The sequence below is a fragment of the Leopardus geoffroyi genome, chromosome D1 (assembly GCF_018350155.1).
Source record: "Leopardus geoffroyi isolate Oge1 chromosome D1, O.geoffroyi_Oge1_pat1.0, whole genome shotgun sequence".
Taxonomy (NCBI): Eukaryota; Metazoa; Chordata; class Mammalia; order Carnivora; family Felidae; genus Leopardus; species Leopardus geoffroyi.
In genome coordinates this window covers 72606100-72629213 of record NC_059329.1, presented here as the reverse complement: position 1 = coordinate 72629213, position 23114 = coordinate 72606100, and the positions used below count along the sequence as shown (strand labels likewise).

The window sequence follows — 23114 nt, the reverse complement described above, 5'->3', positions numbered from 1 at the left end:
ATTTGGAGAAATAAGATTAGATGGAGAAAAAGAGAGAGTATGGGAGTGAGAGATCGGATTGGTAATGAAAAGCAACTACAAACAATGGTAGATATGTGTGTCTTGTGCTGAAAGGTCAACAGAGCTAAGTGCTAGTGGGTTGAGCTATCTTAAAGAACAAAAGGTGTCAGGGGCACCTGGGTGGCTCAGTCGGTTGAGCATCCGGTCCATGGGTTCAGGTCCCATGTCGGGCTCTGTGCTTACAGCTCAGATCCTGGAGCCTGTTTTGGATTCTGTGTCTCCCTCTCTCTCTCTGCCCCTCTTCAGCTCGCTCTCTCTCAAAAATAAGTGAACTTCAAAAAAAAAAAAAAAAAAAAAAAACAAAAGGTGTCATATATCCTTCCCTAGGTAAATTCTTTCATTTTAGTAAGGACCTCAGGAAACATTGTATTAAACACACACACACACACACACACACAAAACCTAAAAAACAAACCTCCGATAGAATTTCAGCTATATTGTCAGGGTGAAGTTGTTTTTAGAAGGTGGATCATTTAGGAGTACTATTCTCCATTCATCATAGGGTTAAGAGGGCAGACTTTGTAGCCAAACTGCCTGATTTTGAATCTTAGACATATAACTTAATAGCTTAGGACTTGGGCAAATTGCTTGACCATTTTATGCCTCAGTTTCCTTATCTTTAACATGCGGATAACACAATGACCCACTGCATAGGATTGTTGTGAGGAACAAACAAATAAATATATAGAAATCTCTTCCTAAGCAATTGCTTAAAAAGCAATTGCTATATCAGTTTAAGCAATCATTATTATTGTACAATCATGCATATTGGGCTAGGGAAAGGATTCCCTTGATTTACACTAGGCAAGTTGTAAATACCGGAAACGGGCAAGGATATGATGTGTTTGTACAAGCAACTGTTCTAAGCCTTAGTTGTATCAGAGAGGTTCCTCAGTCCTTACTAGGAAAACTTCCTACACTTCTCCAGGTAACTTCCTCTTGGCTAGCACCTGACCATCTCAGCCAACAGCCACAGTGCACCCTAAGACAGCAACACACTTGATGTGTGCAAATATTTGAGTGTATTTCTCAGTCTTTCATCAGTGTTGTAAATTTTGTATCTGGAATGTTTGGGAATGCCATGGTCTACAAAATCTTTGTATTTGGATTTGGAACCAGGAGGCCATATGCTTGTTGAGGAGAGAGGGTTTGGAGAATAAAACATAGCAGGGGATCTTGACTGCCAGGCAGGGTGCTAATTTCCTGAGTAACTCCAAGCATATCACTTAAATCAAGATCTATTTTTACATCTGTAAGTTGTCAAAGTTCAATTTACTCACCTCTTTGGTTTTCTAATTGCCTAGCCTAGCTTTTAAAATTATTTTGTAAATAAAGCCTTACTGAGAATTTGAGCATTTCTCAGTCTTATGTGGCATTAAAATTCTAGGTCCCTTAGAGCATTACTCCTGACTTTTAGAAATTCCCCACGATGTATTCTAACTCTGATGTAAGGGAAGATACCTCTTCCTTCACCTCCAGACTTCCTTGGATTAGGAATCAGAAGGCCTGAATTCATATCCAATCAAATGATCTCTGGTCAAGTTTCTTTACTTTTTGAAAGCTTGGGGTTTTGTCTGTGAGATGAAAGTGACAATGCAACATTTGGGATGAGGATTAAATAAGGTAACACATAAAATCTCTTAAGACAATACTTTGTTAAATAAGGCCTTTTTTTCTTAATCTTTCCTTTCCTGCCTCCTAATTCTGATGGAACTTCCTGAGAAAGAGCCAATTCTATATTCAGCACTATTGAAAAAATTCTTTTATTGTTTTTTTTCCCTAAAGGACCAAAGAATTCCATGTTTCTGAAAGGCCAGATATTACAATTTTTATGTGCGAATTATGGAGATGTAGCCATTGACCAGTTGTCATCCATAGAGAACAGTGATGTAAAGGCAGCCTGTCTTCTGCTGAAGGAGGGATGTTTCAGGATACCTTCATTTCCGGATCCCAAAAGGATGAGCTAATAAAGCACAACGGGCTGAAGGCCCAGCTGTGAGGTTAGGAGCCTAGATGGCAGGATTCCATGGATTGTTCTTGCTCTTTTGGGATCTGCAACATGAATAGACCTCAGTTGATCCAGGAATAGACTTCCTTTTGCAGCTAGAGAGAGAGGAAGCTGAAGGAGAGGTGAGTGTGCCTGGAATAGACAGGGGAGTTTGATCTTAATTTACGGAGTTCCTGGGTATTCTTGTCTTGTTTGTACACAGTAGATTTTAATAACATTTTAAATGAGACTTGTTTACATTTTAGGAGGGAAATTCTCATACATTTGGTGGGAAAACAAAAACAAAAACAAAAACCAAAGACAGTCTGTACCTCACTCAGTCCATGAGCCACATTTCCTGTGTAGTGGTCCCTAAGTGATTCCTAGGAGCACAATCACTGCATTTATTAAACTTTTATTTACTAAGAAATGGACAGTAGCATATGGGAGCAATGACAATAGCTGACTGATGAGAAAACAAAGAAATTCCAGTATTTTGCTGTTTTGAAAAAAGTCATTCAGAATTTAGTCATATTGGTTCAGCTGTTGTAACCAAAGACTGATAAGATAATAGACGTCTTTGTGGTGGTTTTGTACTGAAATCCTTTATCTTTATGATGCACTGGGGCCCTTTAGAGTGGAAAGCTTTTCAAACTGCTGTTGGATTCAGAACTCAAATTAGCTGCTGGTACACTGGGACAGGGGTTCCTTTCTCAGGCAGTCACCACAAAGTAACTTTTATCAGGGGACCTTCTGATAGATTGTTAGTTTCTTTAGCTTACCCTATTTATTTTTTGTTGACTTTTTGCTGCCCTATTTTGTGACATTTAAAAGAAGGCTATATCAAAAAAGGCCAATGCTAAATGATGGACTGTGCTTGTGAAGTGGGGACATCACAGCCCATCTGATGTGTGAGGAGTCTGCAGCATGAGCACAGCAGTTTAACCAGGTTACCTGTGGGCAGAAAAGATCAAATGCAGCTTTCTTTTATGACCAGCATTGTATTTTGGCTTTCTTCTCAAACAATGTCCATTTGAAAAAAAAAAAAAATTAGAACTAACCAGGGAATTCACTCTTAAGAGCTTTTCTTTTCAACTTAATTTAAAATCTTTCTGGATTGTTGGCTGAGTTCTTTGGTTGATGCTGCTTTGAAATTACTGCTAAGTGCTTTAATCTTTCTAGGATTGATGTGGAGAAGTGTGTCTCCATCAGAACTCCACTCCAGTGTCACTGCCTTCCCTCCCCATCATTCTGAACACACATACTTGTAGTTCACCAGGTTTCTTGTAATTTCATTGTTAAGTCTTATTAAGCTTATTATAGTAATGTGTGATTCAATGACTGAGCACGTTTAGGTGGAAGTCTTGTTTTAAATTCCCTGAGACACATTTCTAGATAATGCCATTTGTTGATGTGCGTTTTATTTGGCTTGGTACACATTATGTTTTAACACCATTTCCCTTCATTTCATAAGAGTGAAGAGATAAAAACTATGCAGAGAAACTCACAAAATTTAATTTGGCCAACTCGGTGAGTGAGCTTCTCCCTTCCCTCTCTTAGTCTGTCTCTCTTCCCACTGCTGTGCTGGTTTCTGGGTTTTCTCATTAGAAAAACTGAGTTATCACCACATATGTTATCACTTGCAGGGGACAGCTATAAAGAGAGTAACCTGTGTGAAATGTTTATATTGTAAAAGTCCTAGGTCTGAGAATATTGTAAGAAGGTGAGGCAAATCTCTATTTAGTAAAGTGCTCTGCAAGGTGCCTGCCTTGTCCAGATGTTGAGTCCTCTGTAACTTCCCAATGCCCAGTCTTATTTCTAGCACCATGGACTGTAACTGTGGGTGAAATTAACTAGCAGAGTGTCGTGCACATTCTTTCTGTGAGCTGATGTTAAAAAAAAAAGGAAAAGAAAAACTGTAAATTTTAAACCTGATTTTTATTTTTAATTTTAAATTCTATACCACAAAGGGATTTATCCTAATTATCTTTTTATTTTACCTAAGTTCTCATCAATTTTGAGTTTTCTTTGTTGGTTTTTGGGCCTATAGACAGGTAGTTATAGTTGGTAAAGTTAAAAAAAAGTAGTCTATGTTAGTTCATTTTTTTTTTTCAAGTTCTTCAGATTATGACCAAAAAGGGCTAGAGGGCTGATTTTAAAACTGTTATAGTGAAAGATGGTATTTGAAAACTTTTGATGAGGGAAATTGCTGCCATATTTACATTTTGAAAAGTGTTTCCTTATTTACACACTATTGACTTCCTATTGAGACTCAAAATTTTAAGTACAACTGGTAAAGAATTCAATGGATCAAACTCAGTAAATCTGAAGTCACTGGAATAAAGGCCCCTAAGAAAAAAAATGTGTCAATTTTAAAGGTCTTTCCTAACTGAAGACCATTTTGTGATAGAGCCAAAGGTTAATAAAATCAGTAGTGAATGTAGCAATTTTACAGATAAGCTATTCACAACAAGTGTAGTTACTTGAATAAAAAGCTAATTCAGTTCTAAAATGCCACATGCAGTAGCAGTGAATAGCTGCTTTTAGGTGCTTTCTGGAGGAGGATAAAATACAGAATCACGGCACTCTTCTCTTCCAGCGTCCCTGGCTGCCTGTAAATTGCTGTGAATGGGGCTGTGGGCTGACAGGCTCTATTAAGACAAACTGCCTTTCTCATCGGAGAGATAAAATAAATCAGGTGTTTAGTCAAATTAAAATACTTCAGCTGGAGCAGGCCCTGGGGAGCACTGATCCACCTGACTAATCTGAGAGAAACTCAAGACAGATGTGGTTTGGGGATAAAGACGACCCCATGGAAAAAAAAACCTGCTGCACTGTCTTTGGAGTTGGAGAATAGATACAGTTTATAGCGGAGAGTGTCAGGCACACAGTGTGTGTGATATTGGATAAAAGCAGGCACATTGACTTGTAGAGAAGCTGTGTACAGAAGGTTTTTTGCTGGTTCCCTCTTTGCGGTTTATGAAACTACCTCTGTTTTTGTGTAGGAGAGACTATTTTCCAGCAGTGCTTTTTGGAGATTTTAAGATAGCCTGAAGGATGTGAAACAGATTATAGGCAGCTACTGATGACCTCTGCTGGCCTGGGCAGATTCTCTGGATCTGACTTTCCTTTTTTCCAAGTTGATTTTATCACAACTGAAAACATAATTCAAGACAAGACTTTTTACAGAGAGTTAAACCGCCTTATAAGAGTTTTCTATGTGGTCTTTTGGCTTCAACATAGCCGGACAGTATTTAGGTTGCCTCACTATGCCCCATAAATTGTCTACTTTTTCAACAACCCTGACAGTTATATAGATCTTCCTCTACTTATGATGGAGTTACATCCGGATGAACCCATTTTAAGTTGAAAATATGCATTTAATAGTTCAAAATGCATCTAATCCACCTACCATAGCCTAGCCTACCTTCAGTGTGCTCAGAACACCTACATTAGCTCACAGTTGGGCAAAATCATCTAACATCAAGTCTGTTTTATAAGAAAGTGTTGAGTATCTATACAATTGATTGAATATCAGACAGAAATTGAAAACCAGAATGTATGGGTACAGTATGGTTGAACTGAATCAGTGGTTTGCTCTCCTGATTGTGTGGCTCAGTGGGAGCTGCGGGTCTCTGCCACTGCCCAGCACCTACAGAGAGGATCATTCCCTGTGTTACTGGATGCATACTACTGTTGCACAGTCATGAAGTAAGAAAACTTGAACCATTGTAAGTCTGTAGTTTTTTTTTTTCCATAGCAAAATTATACATTCAACCAAACTAGTATTTTTTTAAGCTTATGTATTTCTTTTGAGAGAGAGAGAGCAGGAGTTGGGGAGGGGCAGAGAGAGAGAGAGAGAGGGAGAGAGAATCCAAAGCAGGCTCCACACCGTTGCACAGAGCCTCATGTGGGGCTTGAACACACCAACCATGAGATCATGACCTGAGCTGAAGTCAGACGCTTAACAAACTGAGCCACGCAGGCGCCCCTAAACTAGTATTTTTTGAGATGAAATAACTTGTGTTCACAGGTTGGTTTATTAATGTGATTCAGATTCAATGTTATTTTTAGTACAGCAGTATAAACATTTGCTGTTAATTAAAACAGAAAAATCTAGCACTACAGGTTTTAACTACCTAGGTGTAAATCACTATATGTGAACAAATACAATGGGTATAGAACAGAAAAATGGTCATGCATGCACATTTAGAGAGTGTCAGCTTTTGTACGGTGTAAATTGATTTCTCCTTAATTATATATATGTATATATGTAGATTTATATATACATATATGTATGTGTATATATAAATTCCCCGTTGAGGGAGAATTTTAGATTTGTTTTGCTACTATCTTTAATTCCAACTGCATTCATTACGGCACTCACATCTATTCAAAATATATATGTGCTCCTCAAATTTAAGGAAAAGATAGCAATAGTCTTATATGAATGCCTAAATTTTCTAAAAATACTGCTCTCTGGCATGCTTTTTAAAAAATTATTTAGATGTCACTGAATTTTTACAATTAAACAACTTGAATATCATACTGATTTGTAAAAAGATCAGTTAAATTGTGTTATTCTGTAAATGCAGATATACATGTCTAGTAGCATTGGAAGCACGAATGCATTTATAGACCTTTGGCTTCACCTTGAACAGAAGAAGCTAAGTAAGAAGTCATGTATATGTTATCCTCAGCTTCTCTGTTTCCTATATAGAGGAGGAAGGGGACTGTATTGAAGATTGTTAAAACAACATTGTTTAACCTAGGAGAAGAGAAAACCTTCTAGTTTTTCCTTGGGAGCGTAAATACCAGATCCAACTCTTGTGTTGGCCCTTGCCCCAAATTTCCTATGAATGCTTCTCTTCTTTAAGAATTGTGATGCAGTAACTTTCCCAGTTTCCAGTAAGTCTTCTCTTAACTCACCTCATATAGAAAGGTATAGTAAGAAAATTACAGGTAGATCAGAATATTTCCAAAAACATATGCAATAAAATGTCCATATATCCCAAATATCTATTCTTATAATTTTCCAAACTATTTTCCACACCATAGGTAGAATGACCACATCATTCATCCCTTATTTAAAATACTGTAGTTATTTTTGAAACATTCTTAGAATAAGTATGAAGTTTATCAAGCATGGTCTATTAGCTCACTGAATGGTGTGAACTTTTACTACCTCTGTACCTCATCTGGTACTCTACTCCCCCCCCTTTTTTTTTTCCTTGCTCAAGTTTTACTACCTTCTTTCAACTTGTGGAACACACTGGAACTCCCCTCCACTGCCCCCCCACCCCGGGGCTTTTGCCTGTGTTGTTTCTCCTGAAAAGCTCCTTGATCACCCTCCAACTCTTTGACTACTTAACTCTATTCATCTTCCTGATAATTTGTTACTTTTTCAGACTATCTTTCTTACACTTGGGCCTCCCAAACTTGGTTAAACTTCCCCCAAATATCTGTCATTTTGTAATTCTTATTTAGTTTTAGTTTACATTTATATGTGTAATTGCTTGATTAAGGTTCCCTACTCTCATGCACTTTGGACTCCAAAGTGCACAAGAGTAGAGAAGTCTATCTGCTTTTTCTTGCCATAGTATCAGTATTCTGGTATCTAGTTGCCATTCAGGAAGTATTTTGTTTTAATTAGAAATGACTAAAATAAGTAAATAAATACATTTCATACTTTTTTTGTCTTCTCATTCATATATATATATATATATATATATATATATATATATATATCATGAATTAATTGAACTTGTTGTACTTTTGAAGAAATTTTATGATTCCTACTGGGAACCTGCTTTTGTATTCATGAAGTTCTTTTTTTTACCAAGCTGAAATTCCTATTGCTGAAATAAAAACTCATTTAAAAAAAAATCAATTCCAGTAGCTAGAAAGAACAGCTGGATACAGTATTTGTTCCTTTATCAGTTGAATACATTTTCTAACACCATCTCATGATTATTTTTCTTTTAATTTGATTTTAGGCCATCTTTCAACTCAGTGAATCTTTAAGCATATGGGATACTGACAGTTTGTTTGTTTCTTTATTTTTTAAGGACTTGAATTGATATTACAAACCCCAAGATAGTCCTAAGTGGCATAACTTCTCTGCTGACATCAGTCTTACCTTCTGGGAATCATACACTAGCAAGTACTAGCCAGCATCCTCTGAAGGCTCCGTTTGTCCCTGCAGCCACTAAGAAAATAGGACCACTGCTAACTGAAATATTTTTAGTTTCTCAGATTGTCCTCGTGCTTTCTTAGCAGGACTGAGGGGAGTTTCATAAGGAGATTGGAAGTCTACTCTTCCACACACACAAAAATCGGCAATCTTTGTCCCCTTTGACAGCTGGTGGCATCTTTCTGAAAAGCTTTCAAATCATAGATCATTTCTTCATAATGAAACCTGTGTGGCTCAAATACAGTGGGTTGAAATTCTTATCTTATGCTGTGGTAAATGCTCTAATTTAGATTCACAAAAGGATTCTGTACCCTTTACTTAGGAGAGCTGTGCAATTTGCCCATAAAAAGACTGTTCAGCACCATTAGTGCATACCATAAGTGTTCAGCGACATCATATTCATTAAACAGCACATCCTTATGCATAACCTTTTCAACCTCGAACGTGTTTTTTCCCTTTGAAGAATGACAAATGACAAAAGGGTGAGAGAGGCCTCCAAGCAACATTGTTGCCTTTAAGGATGAACTTGAGAACTTTAGCTTGATCCCTTCACAGGGGGAAAAACATAAGATTCAATCCTATCCTTACCTGAGGCAAGGCAGTTTTTTTTTTTCCCTCCCTCTCTGTAGAACTCGTTCCAAGGCCAAGAGAACAACTCCTGACATCCAAGCTTCAGAGACAGGTCTTTGCACAATAGAAAGGTTTTATGAGATCAGTGATTGGAAAATTCCTTCTATAACACTTATTAAGCACTTACTATGTCTTAGATCCTGTGTTGGTCACTGAGATAGAGATAACTAGCTAATATTATAGAATATTAATACAACCCATGGTTTCTAATCTTTGGTACTAAATATCATAGGTTTCCTATTTTGATCAGATAGATTTGGTGGGGATAAGTAGGGGTGGGGGGGGGTGAGAGAGAGGGAATATGGTAAAAGGGCGAGAATGGGGATAGTTCTGCTTTTTGTTTTGTTTTGTTTTGTTGTAAAGAGCCAGAGGGAAGAGCGAGAATTTTATTAGCAATGATACTTTTAATTGGCAGGGTCGGTGACTAACTCTGGTGTTCATTCCACTGATACTCTGTAGTGTTCCTATACTCACAGTAACCTCCAGTTACTGTCCCAGATGGTTAAGTGTCTTAAGGTAGTCCCTTTCTAAATCCGCCCTCCACTTTTCCCCAATTCATTCAGACTTTTCTCAAACTTGTGAGATATCTTCTCACTTCCATTTTAGGTACACCTGAGAGCCTGGCAGAGAAAGAACGGCAACTCTCTACTATGATTACCCAGCTGATCAGTTTACGGGAGCAGCTCTTGGCAGCGCATGATGAACAGAAAAAACTGGCAGCCTCACAAATTGAGAAACAACGGCAGCAAATGGACCTTGCTCGCCAACAGCAAGAACAGGTGAGCCCTGCAAAAGGAGCTGATGAACTGGAGAGGTGGAATGCGCCAAGCTCAGCGAGTAATCACATTGATTGGTTTATTTGTCATAAGCATTCCTAAAAATAAAAAAAAAAAATTAAAAAAAGAAGGAGAAGAAGAAAAGAAGAAGGAAAGAGAAAGATGGAAAAACAAAGGAAGAAGCCTTCTGGAAATCCAGGGTCTTTAAGAATACGGAGGGGATATGTGGAGAACAAAGAAAGGCATCATAGCAACTGGGCATAACTGAAAGTGATAACGTTATTCCAGAACATTTGGATTTGATTAATTACTTAGGGACTCATTCACACAGGCATCGCATGCAATCCTAGTGTAGCTTACCCATGAGTAAGTTGCTTCTCTCTGGGCCTACTCTTCTCATCTGGAAAAGAAGGGTCCTGGTCTAGAGAAACTTTGAAGATCTTTAAGCTTACTGGTCCCATGATTTTCTCTGACTTTAAAGCTAAGGTGACCATAGGCCTCAGTTTTCCCAGAATAACCATGGCTAATGCCTGTTTCCCAGAGTAATTATTAACAACTCCTATTCCACTTGCAAAAGTTGGCCGGGTTTGAATGATAAATTATATGGTCACTCTATTTATAGCATAGGTAAATCATTGAAAACAAATTAGCACATGGCTCCTCTAAGAATTTGATTTCATTGATTTAGAAGTGAGAAAGAAGAAAAAATAGCAAAGTTTAAGTGTATATCTTTTAAAAAATAAATCACTTTCCCAAACCTTTTTCCTGTCTCATAAGAGTACCTTAATCTAATAACAATGATCCTATAGAGTAGTCCCTGATGCTTTAGATCAGATGGACCCAAATTAATGTGCAGTTTTTAGAAATCTGACATTATTACTGGAATTATCTTTTCAGTTAAATGTATTTTATAGGGGTATATAGAGCAATATATGCTCTGTTGATTTTAATGAGTTGTGACGTCTGGTATTTTATATGCTTGAATATTTGCCCACATGTAGGAATATGGACTCAGCCCCTAATGGAAAATAACATAAAGGAACACTGTAAAAAATCAGAAGTTAGAATGTCATTTAGCCATCCAGAGATGACACAGTAATTAACTATTGACACTTGTGAATAAGCTAGCACAAATTAATCTTGACACATTTGCAGACGAGTGATATCTTACAGTGAACACTTTGTAATTATATTTCAAAATGAAAATTAAATGACACTTAAAACTAGGTTGTCATGCTCAATGAAGCGAGCATGTAGCTCAACCGATTGGCAAATAAAATTCAGAATTTGAGCCACATGGTGCTTATGTACCATACTTCACTGTGTCAAACCCATACGTCTAGAGTGGGTGATAGTAATTGCACTGTGGTGTTTTGGATGCATTTCTATGCAGCACTTTATCATTTAGGAGGGACCATCAATATTAGATGCCTAGTAGTGTTTCACTGGCTTGCTAAGAGGAAATAAATATTCAGAGGGTCCCACATCTATACCTAGAGTTGCCGAGTGAGTTGCCCATTTCTGATTTGAATAGTGACAAGCAGACTGAGCCTTTCCAATCTGATTACATAGTGTTTCTGTTTTGCTTATAAAGCTTTGGAGGGGAGTAGTCCCACTTCTCAAACTCTAGCCTATGATAGGGGCAGCTTTATCATGAGTTCCAGTATGAGCCAGTCATCACCAGAAACCACAAAACAACATTTTGGAGTAGACTGCTATTTTTTGTTATCTCGGGCTCAATGAAATGTGATTTGGGTGTTTCCCTCTATTCTAGGCTAAAGCATCAAAAAGACTCAAGAAATATACAGTTGAAGGCTGATCCACCTTCATTGCTACTTCTAAGATTGCCCATTCTAGAATATTGGCTTTTGGAAATAGAAGAAATAGGAACAAAAAAGCTGTAACTCTTACCTATAGGGCACTACAAAACCAAGGCCTTCTAAGTAATCTGGGGCCACTTCCCGGTCTAGCTTCTTATGCTGGCAGTGTGTTCTCATAAGGGGTATCCCCCGGACTTCAGCTTTTGAGGCAATAAACAGCCTGATGCCTTCCTCATGTTTTATAGTAAGCACCATTATGCTAAAGGAGTTGTTTGCTCTTCTGAGGGGCAGATTCGGATCCTCCACAGAGCCTGCTTTAGGTGGTTAATATTTCTTTATATAGGCCAGATTATGTGTTAACATGTTGAATTTGATTTTGGATGACGGTAAAACTCATATGTGGATCGTGACCTTTAAAATGAACACATTGCCCTCAAAAGGATAAATGGATGAATATTGAATTTTGTTTCTAAAAAATGCTTTGTATGTGTGACATCAACAAGAAAAAAAGAAAGATTTGAGTTTTTGCTGTTTTCTTTTGCACTCCCTTGACAATATTTGTAAGTTTTATCAGCTCTGAATATCTTCCCTTCAGAAAAGATTTCACCAAATAAACCATGTTCGTAAGTAATAGAAAGAAAGTTATTTCCTGTCTTTGCTTACAGATTTTACTTTTTACATCCAAATTAAGCTCTTGAGAAAATGTAGCCAGAGTTTTCCTGTCTTTTTTGTCCAAAGATCAGATTTCAAAATTCCCATTCTTTCCCGACGACCATTGCAGATATGGATGAACTGCTCACAAATGTCGTACAAGGGGTCCTGTTCATCTACAGAGAGAGATTTAGGGGGTAAGCAGAGAGGCGGCACCTGTTTGAAATTTTTCATTTTCTCCAACTTACTAAGTCTGCCTCTCTCATTTTATAGGAACTGTTTCACATAGAAGTACAGTAAAGCATTCTTGTAATTCCAAGAGAGATACCTGGGGTAATGGCAAAGGTGCAAGCATTTCATTTGAACTTAATGAAACTTTATTTCTGATAGATTGCAAGACAACAGCAGCAACTTCTGCAGCAGCAGCACAAAATTAATCTCCTGCAGCAACAGATCCAGGTCAGTGTATTTTATTACTCTCGGCTGATTATACTTAGATACTTTCCTCCTTGAAAACGGAATTGAAAATGCTGCAAATGTGCCCCTTTCCTGTTTACAGCACCAACAGGGCTGTTGCTCAAGGAGGTTGTATAAAATTGTATGAGTGGATGTAGGAAACATCGACCGCGTGGTGGTCTAAGCATTCTTTTCTGATGTGACACGTAAACAGAATAAACCTTATCTCTTTTTCCTTCTGCCATTTGCCTAGCACAACCCAGTGGAAACCTAAATGGTTTCAAAGGTAGCACACACATGCTATTTTTATTGCCACAAACCACTTTCTGCTTTGTATTTTACCGTCTTAATAGTATCACAGGGAGAAGCTTATACTTATTTGCTTGTTAGGACTGTCTGAGTAGGTCAGTTATGAGAAGAGTCTTATGACCTGGGCAAAGATTGATAATGATTAATTTGTTCTTTAAGAAATAGTAACTGCATTTCTGCTAGGTGCTGTGGGGAGTGTGAACATCAATGAATAATTATGTGTCTTCAAGGAACTTACAATCTAGAAAGGAAGAAAAACGTGTTCCCAAATAATTGTAACACAATTTAATAATTCCCCTTTTTTGTTGTGGCACTGTAACACAAATGCATAGATAATGATTACAATGGTCTGGGAAGGGATTCTGATTTCTGGCATTCCTTTAGAAACTTGATGGTTAATTTAACTAATGGCTGTCTGAGATCGGTAAGGGAACTGACCTCCACTTTTGAATAGGAACATAGGTATGTGACTTCTAGAAAGCCATAAAATAAGGAACTGTTTGGTGATTAATCCTCAGGAATACTCATCCCAAATTTATGTGTGCCCACCACAGCCTCTGTGGTTTCTCTTGGTTGCTGTGTATATTTTCTTTTTTCTTCCTTCCTTTTTTCTTTCTTTTTCTTTCTTTTCCTTCTCTTTCTTTCTTTCCTTCTCTTTCTTTCTCTTCCTTCCTTCCTTCCTTCCTTCCTTCCTTCCTTCCTTCTTTCTTTCTTTCTTTCTTTCTTTCTTTCTTTCTTTCTTTCTTTCTTTCCTTTTCCTTTTCTTTTCTTTCCTTTCCTTTTCTTTTCTTTTCTTTTCTTTTCTTTTCTTTTCTTTTCTTTTCTTTTCTTTTCTTTTCTTTTCTTTCTTGTTTTATTTATTTTGAGAGACAGAGAACAGAGGAGGGGCAGAGAGAGAATCCCAGGCAGGCTCTGTGCTGTCAGTGCAGAGCCCGATGTAGGGCTCAAACTCATGAACCGTGAGATCATGCCCTGTGCTGAAACCAAGAGTCAGATGCTTAACCAACTGAGCCAGCTGTGGATATTTTCTAACTTCTGGGATCTGTTATTCAGCCTAGTTGGGACAGTATATTGTGAATTATATTATTCCTTTGCTTGAGTGTAATATTATACCTTCCTGTATTTATTTATTTTTTTAAGTTTTATTTATTTTTGAGAGAGAGAGAGAGAGGGGAAGAGAGAGGGAGAGAGAGAACAAGCAGGGGAGGGGCAGAGAGAGTGAGACACAGAATCCGAAGCAGGCTCCGGGCTCTGAGCTGTCAGCCCAGAGCCCGATGTGGGGCTCAAGCTCACAAACCATGAGATCATGACCTGAGCTGAAGTCAGACACTTAATCAACTGCGACACTCAGGCGCCCCATATAACTTACTGAATTGAAAAAAATATTAATTCACATAAAGTCATAGTTTACTCTTCTACTCTTTCATTGGTGAAAGCCAGTGGTGTTAACTTAGAGCCTTGCTTCATTTCTTAATCATACTTGGTGTTCCATTTAAAGTACCAATTTGGTGCCTGAAGAAGTACTTGTACCTCACTTGGCATTTTGTCCAGCTATCTTCACCTGAGGGTTTTAACCAGTGTTTTTGTTGTTGTTGTTTAATTAGTTCTGATTCTGTCTTTCATACACAAGTCTGTGTGTTTCAAAATAGAGTCCAAATACAGGGGAGATGGAATGTCTCTGGCATTTTTGACAGTCAGCTTTTACAATGAAATCTCGGAATAATTTCTCCTCCTGATATCTTATCTCTTTTATAACTCATGCTGAGATCCTTAATTAAATAACTGTCCAGGTGTTCCCTGATGCTGCCCTTATTAGAATTTTCAGTGTAGCTCCTACTGCTAAGGTCAAGATTTTTAGCCTGTGGTTTCCTACATTTTTCTCTGGATTCCTCTCTAAGAACTCAGTAGGTGTTAAATAACCTGATCATTTAGTTCTCTCTGTTTCTCCTATTTGTAAAGCAGGAATGGAAGAAGTTTCCTGAGATGTTCCCTTATCAGTTATTTATTGTTAATGTTTTTCTACATCTTCATTACTTACTTCTTTACTTATTTTGAATGTATTTCACTTGTCAGTCCACTGGTGTTTCTAACAAGTGGCTGTCTTAATTGATGTTTGCTTTGTGGTACTGAGGATGTCAGATGAATAGCAACCAAATCAGTTCACAGCATTTTTATGAAATAGCATTTATTGATAACATATGATTTTAGTTGTAACTTTACCACATGAAATTGATGCCTTCTTCAGGAAACTATAGAATATGATGTTAAAATATTATTCATCGGAATGTTTAATTTGCGAAGATAGGAAAATTGTTTTTTCGGGTTTTCTAATAGAAGTTTAATTACTTTTAAAACCATGGATATTTCTCGTTGTTTAAATTTTTAAAAATTGAAGCTAATCAGCACTTGATCTCAGCTGTGTAAATTATAAAATCAGAGAGAGATTCAAAGTGTCAGAGCTGCATTCACTTTAGAAATACAGGAATCTTCGTAATAAGAATTTATATTTAAAAAATAACAGGAAGCAATAACCTGTATATATAGTGTGTTCTGTCCTGAGCTACCGCAGTTACTACTGCATATCTTGTCAGTATTTATCTTATCAGTGTGCGACCATTCGAAGAATTTTTCAAACGCTTAAAAATATTCGTTACACAAAACATATTTATCTCTGACACTTATGAAGCAGGTATTTGATATTCAGACTTTCAGGTGTTTTGGGGGAAGGGGAATGGATTAAACGTATTTTTCAAATATGGTTTTTGATAAAATATAGACATGATCCAATTTAGGAGAGATTATTGGTGGGCTAATTTTAGTACAGTTTTTTTGAGCAAGATATGAGATTTAAGCGATGCTGCACACATTTTTCTATCATGAAAGAAACATTCTCCTGTTTGAAAACAAAACAGAACAAAGAGTAAAATAAGGGGAGTACAAAACGTACTTTCCCTTCTGAGAACAAATGTATACAGAGACCATTTGAGCAAGTTTGACCTTCTTTCTTCTTTTTAAATCTTGAGTCCTAGAACCTGTTAGCTAACAAAATCAGCGAGATTAAGCCATGGCAATTGGCTATGGATCATGAGTATCAGCTGGTTACATTCAGGATTGCTGTCTGCTTATAGTTCAGAATGCTGACTTGTGAATCAGTACTGTTGTTTCTGATTTTGCAAACTATAATAGAAAGAAAAGGAAGAGTGTCTAACCTCTTACAATAACCACACACCAACACATCTGGGCCTATTGTAATGGAAGCAAATGAAAACCTGAATGGCTTGTACAAATTGAAATCAGGACTTTTCCTTAGAGATGGGAAGAAGACATGATGAAAACAGTATTGTAAAAGTCCCCATGCTTATTTTATGTGCAATCATTCAAAACTTATATGTGCAGTTAAAAAACATATTATTTTTTTTCTTCCTTAAGTATAATTTTTAACATACTTTTGCCTTGGTAAATTCTAACTAAATTTTCAAAGAGATACATTTAAGACCATGTGAACCATGTTTAGAAAGCAAGATGAATTACTTTGTGAATCAATGTTTTTATTTTTTTGATGAGTCAATTTTTGCCATTAAAAAATCAGGTTAATAACTTTAAATGATTATTAAAATGCTTTAATATTAACAGATCTTTTAGGAGGCTGTTTGCTTAGTGAATTCAAATCCCTCTGTTTGTGCTTTGGGGAAACTGTGATTCCTCTAATTTGTTTCATATTAAGTAATTCCCCCGATATAGAGCCCAGAAAAAGTTGGACATTTTTGATTCTTCCAGGACAAAAATAGCACAGTTTTCATCAAGTGTATGGAAAGCCAAACTAATAGATATGGAATAGATATGGAATAGATATGGAATATGATCCTTGGAATTGGGAATGCCAGTTCTCATCCTTTAATTGCAAAGGACAGATGACTGCTTCAGTAATTTCATCCTCCTTGTCCCCTACCATTGCACTAGAGTATCTTAGCCAGTCTTTTGTAGCATTTTATTTATGAGTTATGTTGACAGGTAAACAAAATTCACTTGTAATTATTAGACACATCAAAGCATATTTACAGTATTTTAATCAACCAGTACATGTAAGTCTAGTCTAAGCAAAGGAGAAAATACTTTATAAATCCTGCTTTGTTGATCCACCTATATATTTATTTACACAACCTCAATTGAGCATGTCATGGTTTTTGAATCTAGAGAAGTTATTCTTCGTGGATACGACATCCCACATTCTTTGGTTTCAATAGCATGTTACTAGGAAACATTGATGGCATTTTGTTGCTAAAACTTAATCTTTGGAGGAGAATTTAGCTCATGAAAATAACTTGGTAAGAAGCTTACTTTTTGAGTTTTTGATAAAATATAGTCTCTTCAAACCCCAATTTTAGAGTTATTCAAATGGCTTATATTGTGTGTTATATAGGCTGTGTCCTCTTCTGACATCGCTGATGGAACAACAGTGGTCTCCTAACAGTAGACTGGCTGGCTGGGGTATTACCTGGGCATTTGTCTTCCTGGGCCAGGGCCAATGATTTCATGAATTCGTATACATATGCCTTTTTAAGTTTAATTGTGAAACTTGAAATTCTTAGCTTTTTGTCAATCTTTACAATTAGTGTACAATATTCATTGCCCTTCCCTAGTCATTTAATACATACATTAGATGGCAAATTCCATCTGTGGAAGGCCTGAACCAAATGTCATTGCTGCTGCTTTGCACATACTCTTTGTCTCATCGGAAAGCTGTCCCTTTTAAATGCCGTAATACATGCTGCTTATTTACAAAGCCAAGTATTTGTCTCTTCACTGAGACGTTACTCTGTTCTTAAGAGTATATGACTATTTTTTCATACACAGTATTTTCCATTTTGATTACAATATATTCCTGTGTGCTCTTCATATGTTTTGTGTGTCTCTGTGTGTTTGTCATGGGAGAGCACCATTAGATATGCGTTCTTCTTCCTGTCTGGTAACCAGAAGAGATGCTAATATTATAAGAAAGGAGGTGATTGTTCTTAAACCATTAAACAGAATAATTCGAGATGGACTTTCACCTTTTAAGGAGATAAACCTTACCTTTGTTTCCTTCAATATGATTAACTACAGGCATTTCAGGTATCTGCTGAGCAGAATAAGGACTACCTTTTTATGTGAAGTAGTTGTCTAAAGATCAGAAATAATTACTTTGTACATTAGCCTTCATGGCCTGTATGACCTGGTTAATTAATTTTTTGCTGGGATAATAATAATAGATATATATTTAAAGATATGCTTCATCATTAAATATCTAAGTGACCTCTAATTTAAGAGCTGGACCTTGGCATTTATTGTCTTTTGGAGATGGCTGGAGGAACCAACGTAAGACTGATGAAAGTCAGGAGCGCTCCGGGCTCATGTAGTCCCTCTGTCTTATGTTGTACCTCTTTGTTAATTGTATTTAGCATTGGTAAACAAAAAGCAATTACAGTGCTCCTGTTTCGACTCTAGCCAATAGTCCTTTTTTTGTGTTATTGATCAGGTAACGAATCTCCTTCCAACAGCCTCTGAACAGGACTGAGTAAACCCACTGGAAGTAATTTGATACTACTATTGGCACTGCACATGTATCTGATGCTCTCTTGCAATGAAATGAGAGTTATAAACAAAGCTTAGAAGTCTAGGATTAGCCCCCAGCTTCAGCAAGCCCTTAAAATATTTTGTAATTCTATCCTCAATCATGAATTAGCCAGGAAAAACAGACCCTTTCTCCTCTATTTCTCTTCTGTATGCTGTTTTTAATTGCCCACAGGCAGGCTGTTGTGATCTTCTTTGGAAGTTTAAAACCAAGATAAAAATGCAAATCTAATTATTTCTTTTATGTAATCTAATTAACTTTTTAAGTAATGATAGATGCTCCGTAGCTTGCTTCAAACATTTTAATAATGAAGTTTCTGAATTATAAAGAATAGGTAAAGCTGCTATAATTCACGAATAGCAAGGGCCTTCGCAGCTAAAAATGTGAATTCTCTGTGGATTAGAAACTCTGTGTTAGCCATGCTAGACTGTTTGTTAAAGTTGGAGTGGATCTAAAAATAAGAAGTGATACTTGCCCAGATCCTATGAGCTGCTATATGGAGTTATTAATCTGCTTGCTGTCTGTTTTCTAAATGCGGCCTATGGCAAAGATCTTTCAGCAGACCAGACCCTGAATCTCAGTGCTTTCCAGGCACTATGCTTTGGTTTCCTTAACCCCCTCTAGGTGACCCTCCATTCTCTATGTTATCTTCTTGTGCTTTTCTCAGACTCCACTCCCCAGCCCGCTGTCTCTAACTACCAATACTAAAAATTCTGGGAAACTAAAGTCTTTGCTTCTTTCTGGCGTTAGTGAAAAAGGGAGAGTACATTACCTCTTCCGAGGCAGGAGTAGCAGAGTGGCAGATGATCCAGGTGGTGTCAGCATGTGACATTACGTAATAGTGAATCAATCCCATGGGGAAAAGGAGGCTCTCTTCTATTTTTTTCTTGATCTCTCTGATTACATTGAGGGCTCAGTTTAGTGTTAGTCTTTAATACCTTTCTAGGATGTGCTAATCTCTCTCCGTAGGGAAGATAGAGAGAGAGAACATTTTAGGCTCAGAGTCTTTGGAGGCAATAGTATTGAGCTACAAGTAAAAGGAAATAAAATTAAATAATATAAAACTTGGATTTTAATACTTATCTGGTTATCTTCTATTTATGACAAGAGATTTTAGTTTTCTATTCGAGGTAATGATATAAAGTTTCCTTTGAAATAAATGTATTTAAGCAAAAATAAGTCAATTTAAATAAAAGCCATAAGCAAATAATAGTTGGGTACTTGGGTATGGCAAAAAATGATGAAGGTAGTTCTTCAATAATGAATTTTGGGAAACCTTTGAAAGAGTACTACACTAAGAAGTATTAAATGATCCCCCTCCACCCTTTTTCCACATTAGTAGAAGGTTAAACTTGGAAACATCATCTAGAGGTCCTCATGATTCTCATTCACTCATCACGGGGAGGGTCGGTGGCTATCCCTGGTGGACAACAATACCGTGAGTTTATCATTAAGCTATACTAAAAATTAACCCTGACATTATGGGGTTCTTTCCTTCCTTTGGAATTAAAATGCCTTTTCTGTTTATGAAGTAAAGGTGAAAATAGATGGCATGCACTTTCTTTGTTTTCCAGTGGTTTACTTGGTGAAATAAGACATTCCCCAATACATATATATGTCCCCAGTTTTGTTTTCCTTTGAAATTTCTTTGCAAGTCTTTCTCCAGTCCAAATCCTTTAATTTACACAAGGATGCTGAAACCACAGACTTGTCCAAGCTTAAAAAGCTAAATATTGGCAGAGCTGTGAGTGGGACCCAACTTTCTTGACTCCCTGTCTAGTGCTATTTCCAACATTCCAGGTTGTGTCTCAATTTGTCCTTTTTGTGACTTGAATAAATCTTAGTGCACTTTGGTTTCCTAGTTTGTAAAATGTAGATAATAATATCTAATACCTAAAATCTCATTACATGCTCTTTGTCCCTAAACAGAAAAAAAAAAATTGAAGATTTGCCATTAGAACCAGTTTATATCCCAGAACTACTACAACTGTGGGTGCATACCCACAAGGAAAGAGATAAAAAGAACATAATTGGAATCTTCCTGTAGTGTAGTATGAAATGTATTCATGGCTGAGTGACTCTTTTGGTATTTACATATAAACTTCTTAGATAGTTAATTATTTTACTTTCTGAGGGCTTTAAAGTTATATGTCTTTATATTGAAGGTCAGGACCTTTAATGTTAATACTTGTCTTTACAGCTCCCCTCTCCAGCGGACAAAAGTGAGCAGTGAGTGACAGCATTTGATGCTAGTGGTTCTCAATCTGGGTTGTACCTTGCAATCACATGGAAGCCTTTTAAAAATACTAATGCCTAGGTAACACCCCAGAGGTTCTGATTAATTGGTCTGGGGTACAGTCCTGATAGAAGATTGTTAAAAACTCTCTAAATGATGCTAGAGGGCAATCAAGATCGAGAAATACTGCTTTATACAGTGTAACGCAGATTAAATGTGAACTCTAAGTTATTTGGACTATCTACTTACCTATCTAACATCTATCTATCTATCTATCTATCTATCTATCTAACATCTTTCTATATCTATAGACAGATATATCTATAGACAGAGGGTTGGGCATAACTTAAATAATTCTTTAGCAGCTGAAATATACTTTTGATTTTGGTCACAGCTATTTTACTTAAAAGCTAGAAGCTTATAATGGATCATGGTTTAAACAATTTAAATAAATCAATTGTTCTTATAACTTGATTTTATTTATATATAGACCTACTGGCAAAACAGGAATGTTGAGACCAGAATATGTTTTTTTCCTTTGGGAGAAGGTATTTAAAATAAAAATGAAGCATAGCCTTTCATAATAAGACAAAAAAATTCAGAAAATAAATTCTCAATTATTATTTAAACAAAATGACCCAGAAAATCAGCCCATTATTTATTTTTATATGCTTTTTTAAAGAATTCTCTATGAAATTGACTACATCTTGAGATTACACACACACACACACACACACACACACACACACACACATATGTATATGGAATGTATGAATACACTTTTAAGCTAGGTTTGTACATAAAAGGAGAAGGTGTAGAGAATAAGATGCATTATTTTTGAGTGCATGTATGTAATTTAAAAGTTTTTAGGACTAGCATAAGTATTGGTTACATAAATGCAGATTTAAATTCCAGTTCTATTGCTAATTAGCTCAGTGATCTGTTTTGCTACTTACTAGCTATGAGACAAGTTTCTTAATGTCTCTGAGCCTACATTTCCTAGTTCCTAGGAAGATGAGTAATAACAGTACCTTAGTCATTGTGAGATTAGAGATCATCATATGAAGCCTCTAGTAGTTGCTCAATGCACAGTATCTTTCACTATCATTATTGTTGTTGTGTACCACGTATAAATTTCGGAGTACCTTATAGAGAAACATAAATGTATGTATTTTGTATCTACGTGTATCTACGTGTACACATATGTTTGTATCTATATACTCATGCGTATTTAGAATCCACAAATTAGTGATGTGAATATAGGACAGTCAATGTGGATGCACTTAAATCAATTATTAGTATCATGATAATCTAGAAGAAAAGGAAGAACAGCAATTTTCTCTGGCTGCCACATGAGTGGTATTTTAATTGTCAGTGAGAGGAGAGTAAGTTTTATCAGGCATCCAGAAATGGTTGGCCGAGAATTAGACAGGGCTGCCTGGAGATTGTCTAAAAGGGAGCATGGCATTTTATTCTGGAAAATAGGGTCAAATTCTCACCTTTCACACTAAAATGGGCTTTTCTATTAGATCAACAGTGCTTGTGAAGTTAGAAGGATAGTAAATGAACCTTTCCAATTTATTTTATAGCTTTAAAAAAAAAGCACAGATGAAGTTATGTGATGTAGCAGCACAAAATGCAAAAGTCCTTCTTGTTTAAAATAAAGTTGTTCATATAAATCTTGTGTACGCCATCTCCTGTAAGTCAAGCATTTGCCCAGCTTTTGTGAATTATGTCTACACTTAGAATTTAAGAAGTTAAACAGTATGCATACCAGACTTGAGAGATGGGAAATAAAAATTGATATACTGTGTGACACTTGATATAGCACAGGGAAATATCTTTTAAATTCTGAAGGGATGTACTGACATAACCATTTTTAATTCACATAAGGTAACTCCCACTCAAAAGTTATTAATGTTAGAGTCAGATATTTTTACTTGTTCAAAATAAAAGAAAACAAATGATGCAAAATGTGTCAGGGTCTCACTGTGAGACACTGAATTCATTTTTTCTACCACCCAATTCATTAAGAAAATGTTAAAATTGTAACATTAAACAATGAAGTTAAGGAATTCACAGATTGGAAGGAAGGGAAAAGTCCATCCTCAGTCAGGTCATGGTCATGATTGTTGTTGAACATACATTTCAGTAGAAGAATTGAATTTTCTATAGAGGCTGAGATTAGTGCAGATGGAAAGGGCTCTCAGCTGGGGTGACTTGGCTGCTGCTTGAACATGTTGACAAGGTGGACAGACTATTCTAAGGAACTCTTAACAGGCCCGGCTTATTTTGTACTGTAATAGTTTCATTCATTTCCCAGCCACACAAATGTTGGCTGCTTCTTATGCATTCTTTAGTTACATTGTTCACAGGAAAAAGAGG

General features: G+C 36.6%; 1 protein-coding gene across 20 annotated transcripts in view; it reads left to right on the top strand.

Moving 5' to 3' along the window:
* The window catches only part of SOX6 (SRY-box transcription factor 6), a 619662-nt gene that overhangs the window by 403592 nt on the left and 192956 nt on the right, over positions 1-23114 (top strand). For all 20 annotated transcript variants that reach the window (XM_045484620.1, XM_045484628.1, XM_045484622.1 and 17 more), the window contains 2 exons: positions 9477-9649; positions 12508-12576. In XM_045484620.1, coding sequence (XP_045340576.1) covers positions 9477-9649; positions 12508-12576 — 242 coding nt within the window. The remainder of the gene's footprint in view (positions 1-9476; positions 9650-12507; positions 12577-23114) is intronic.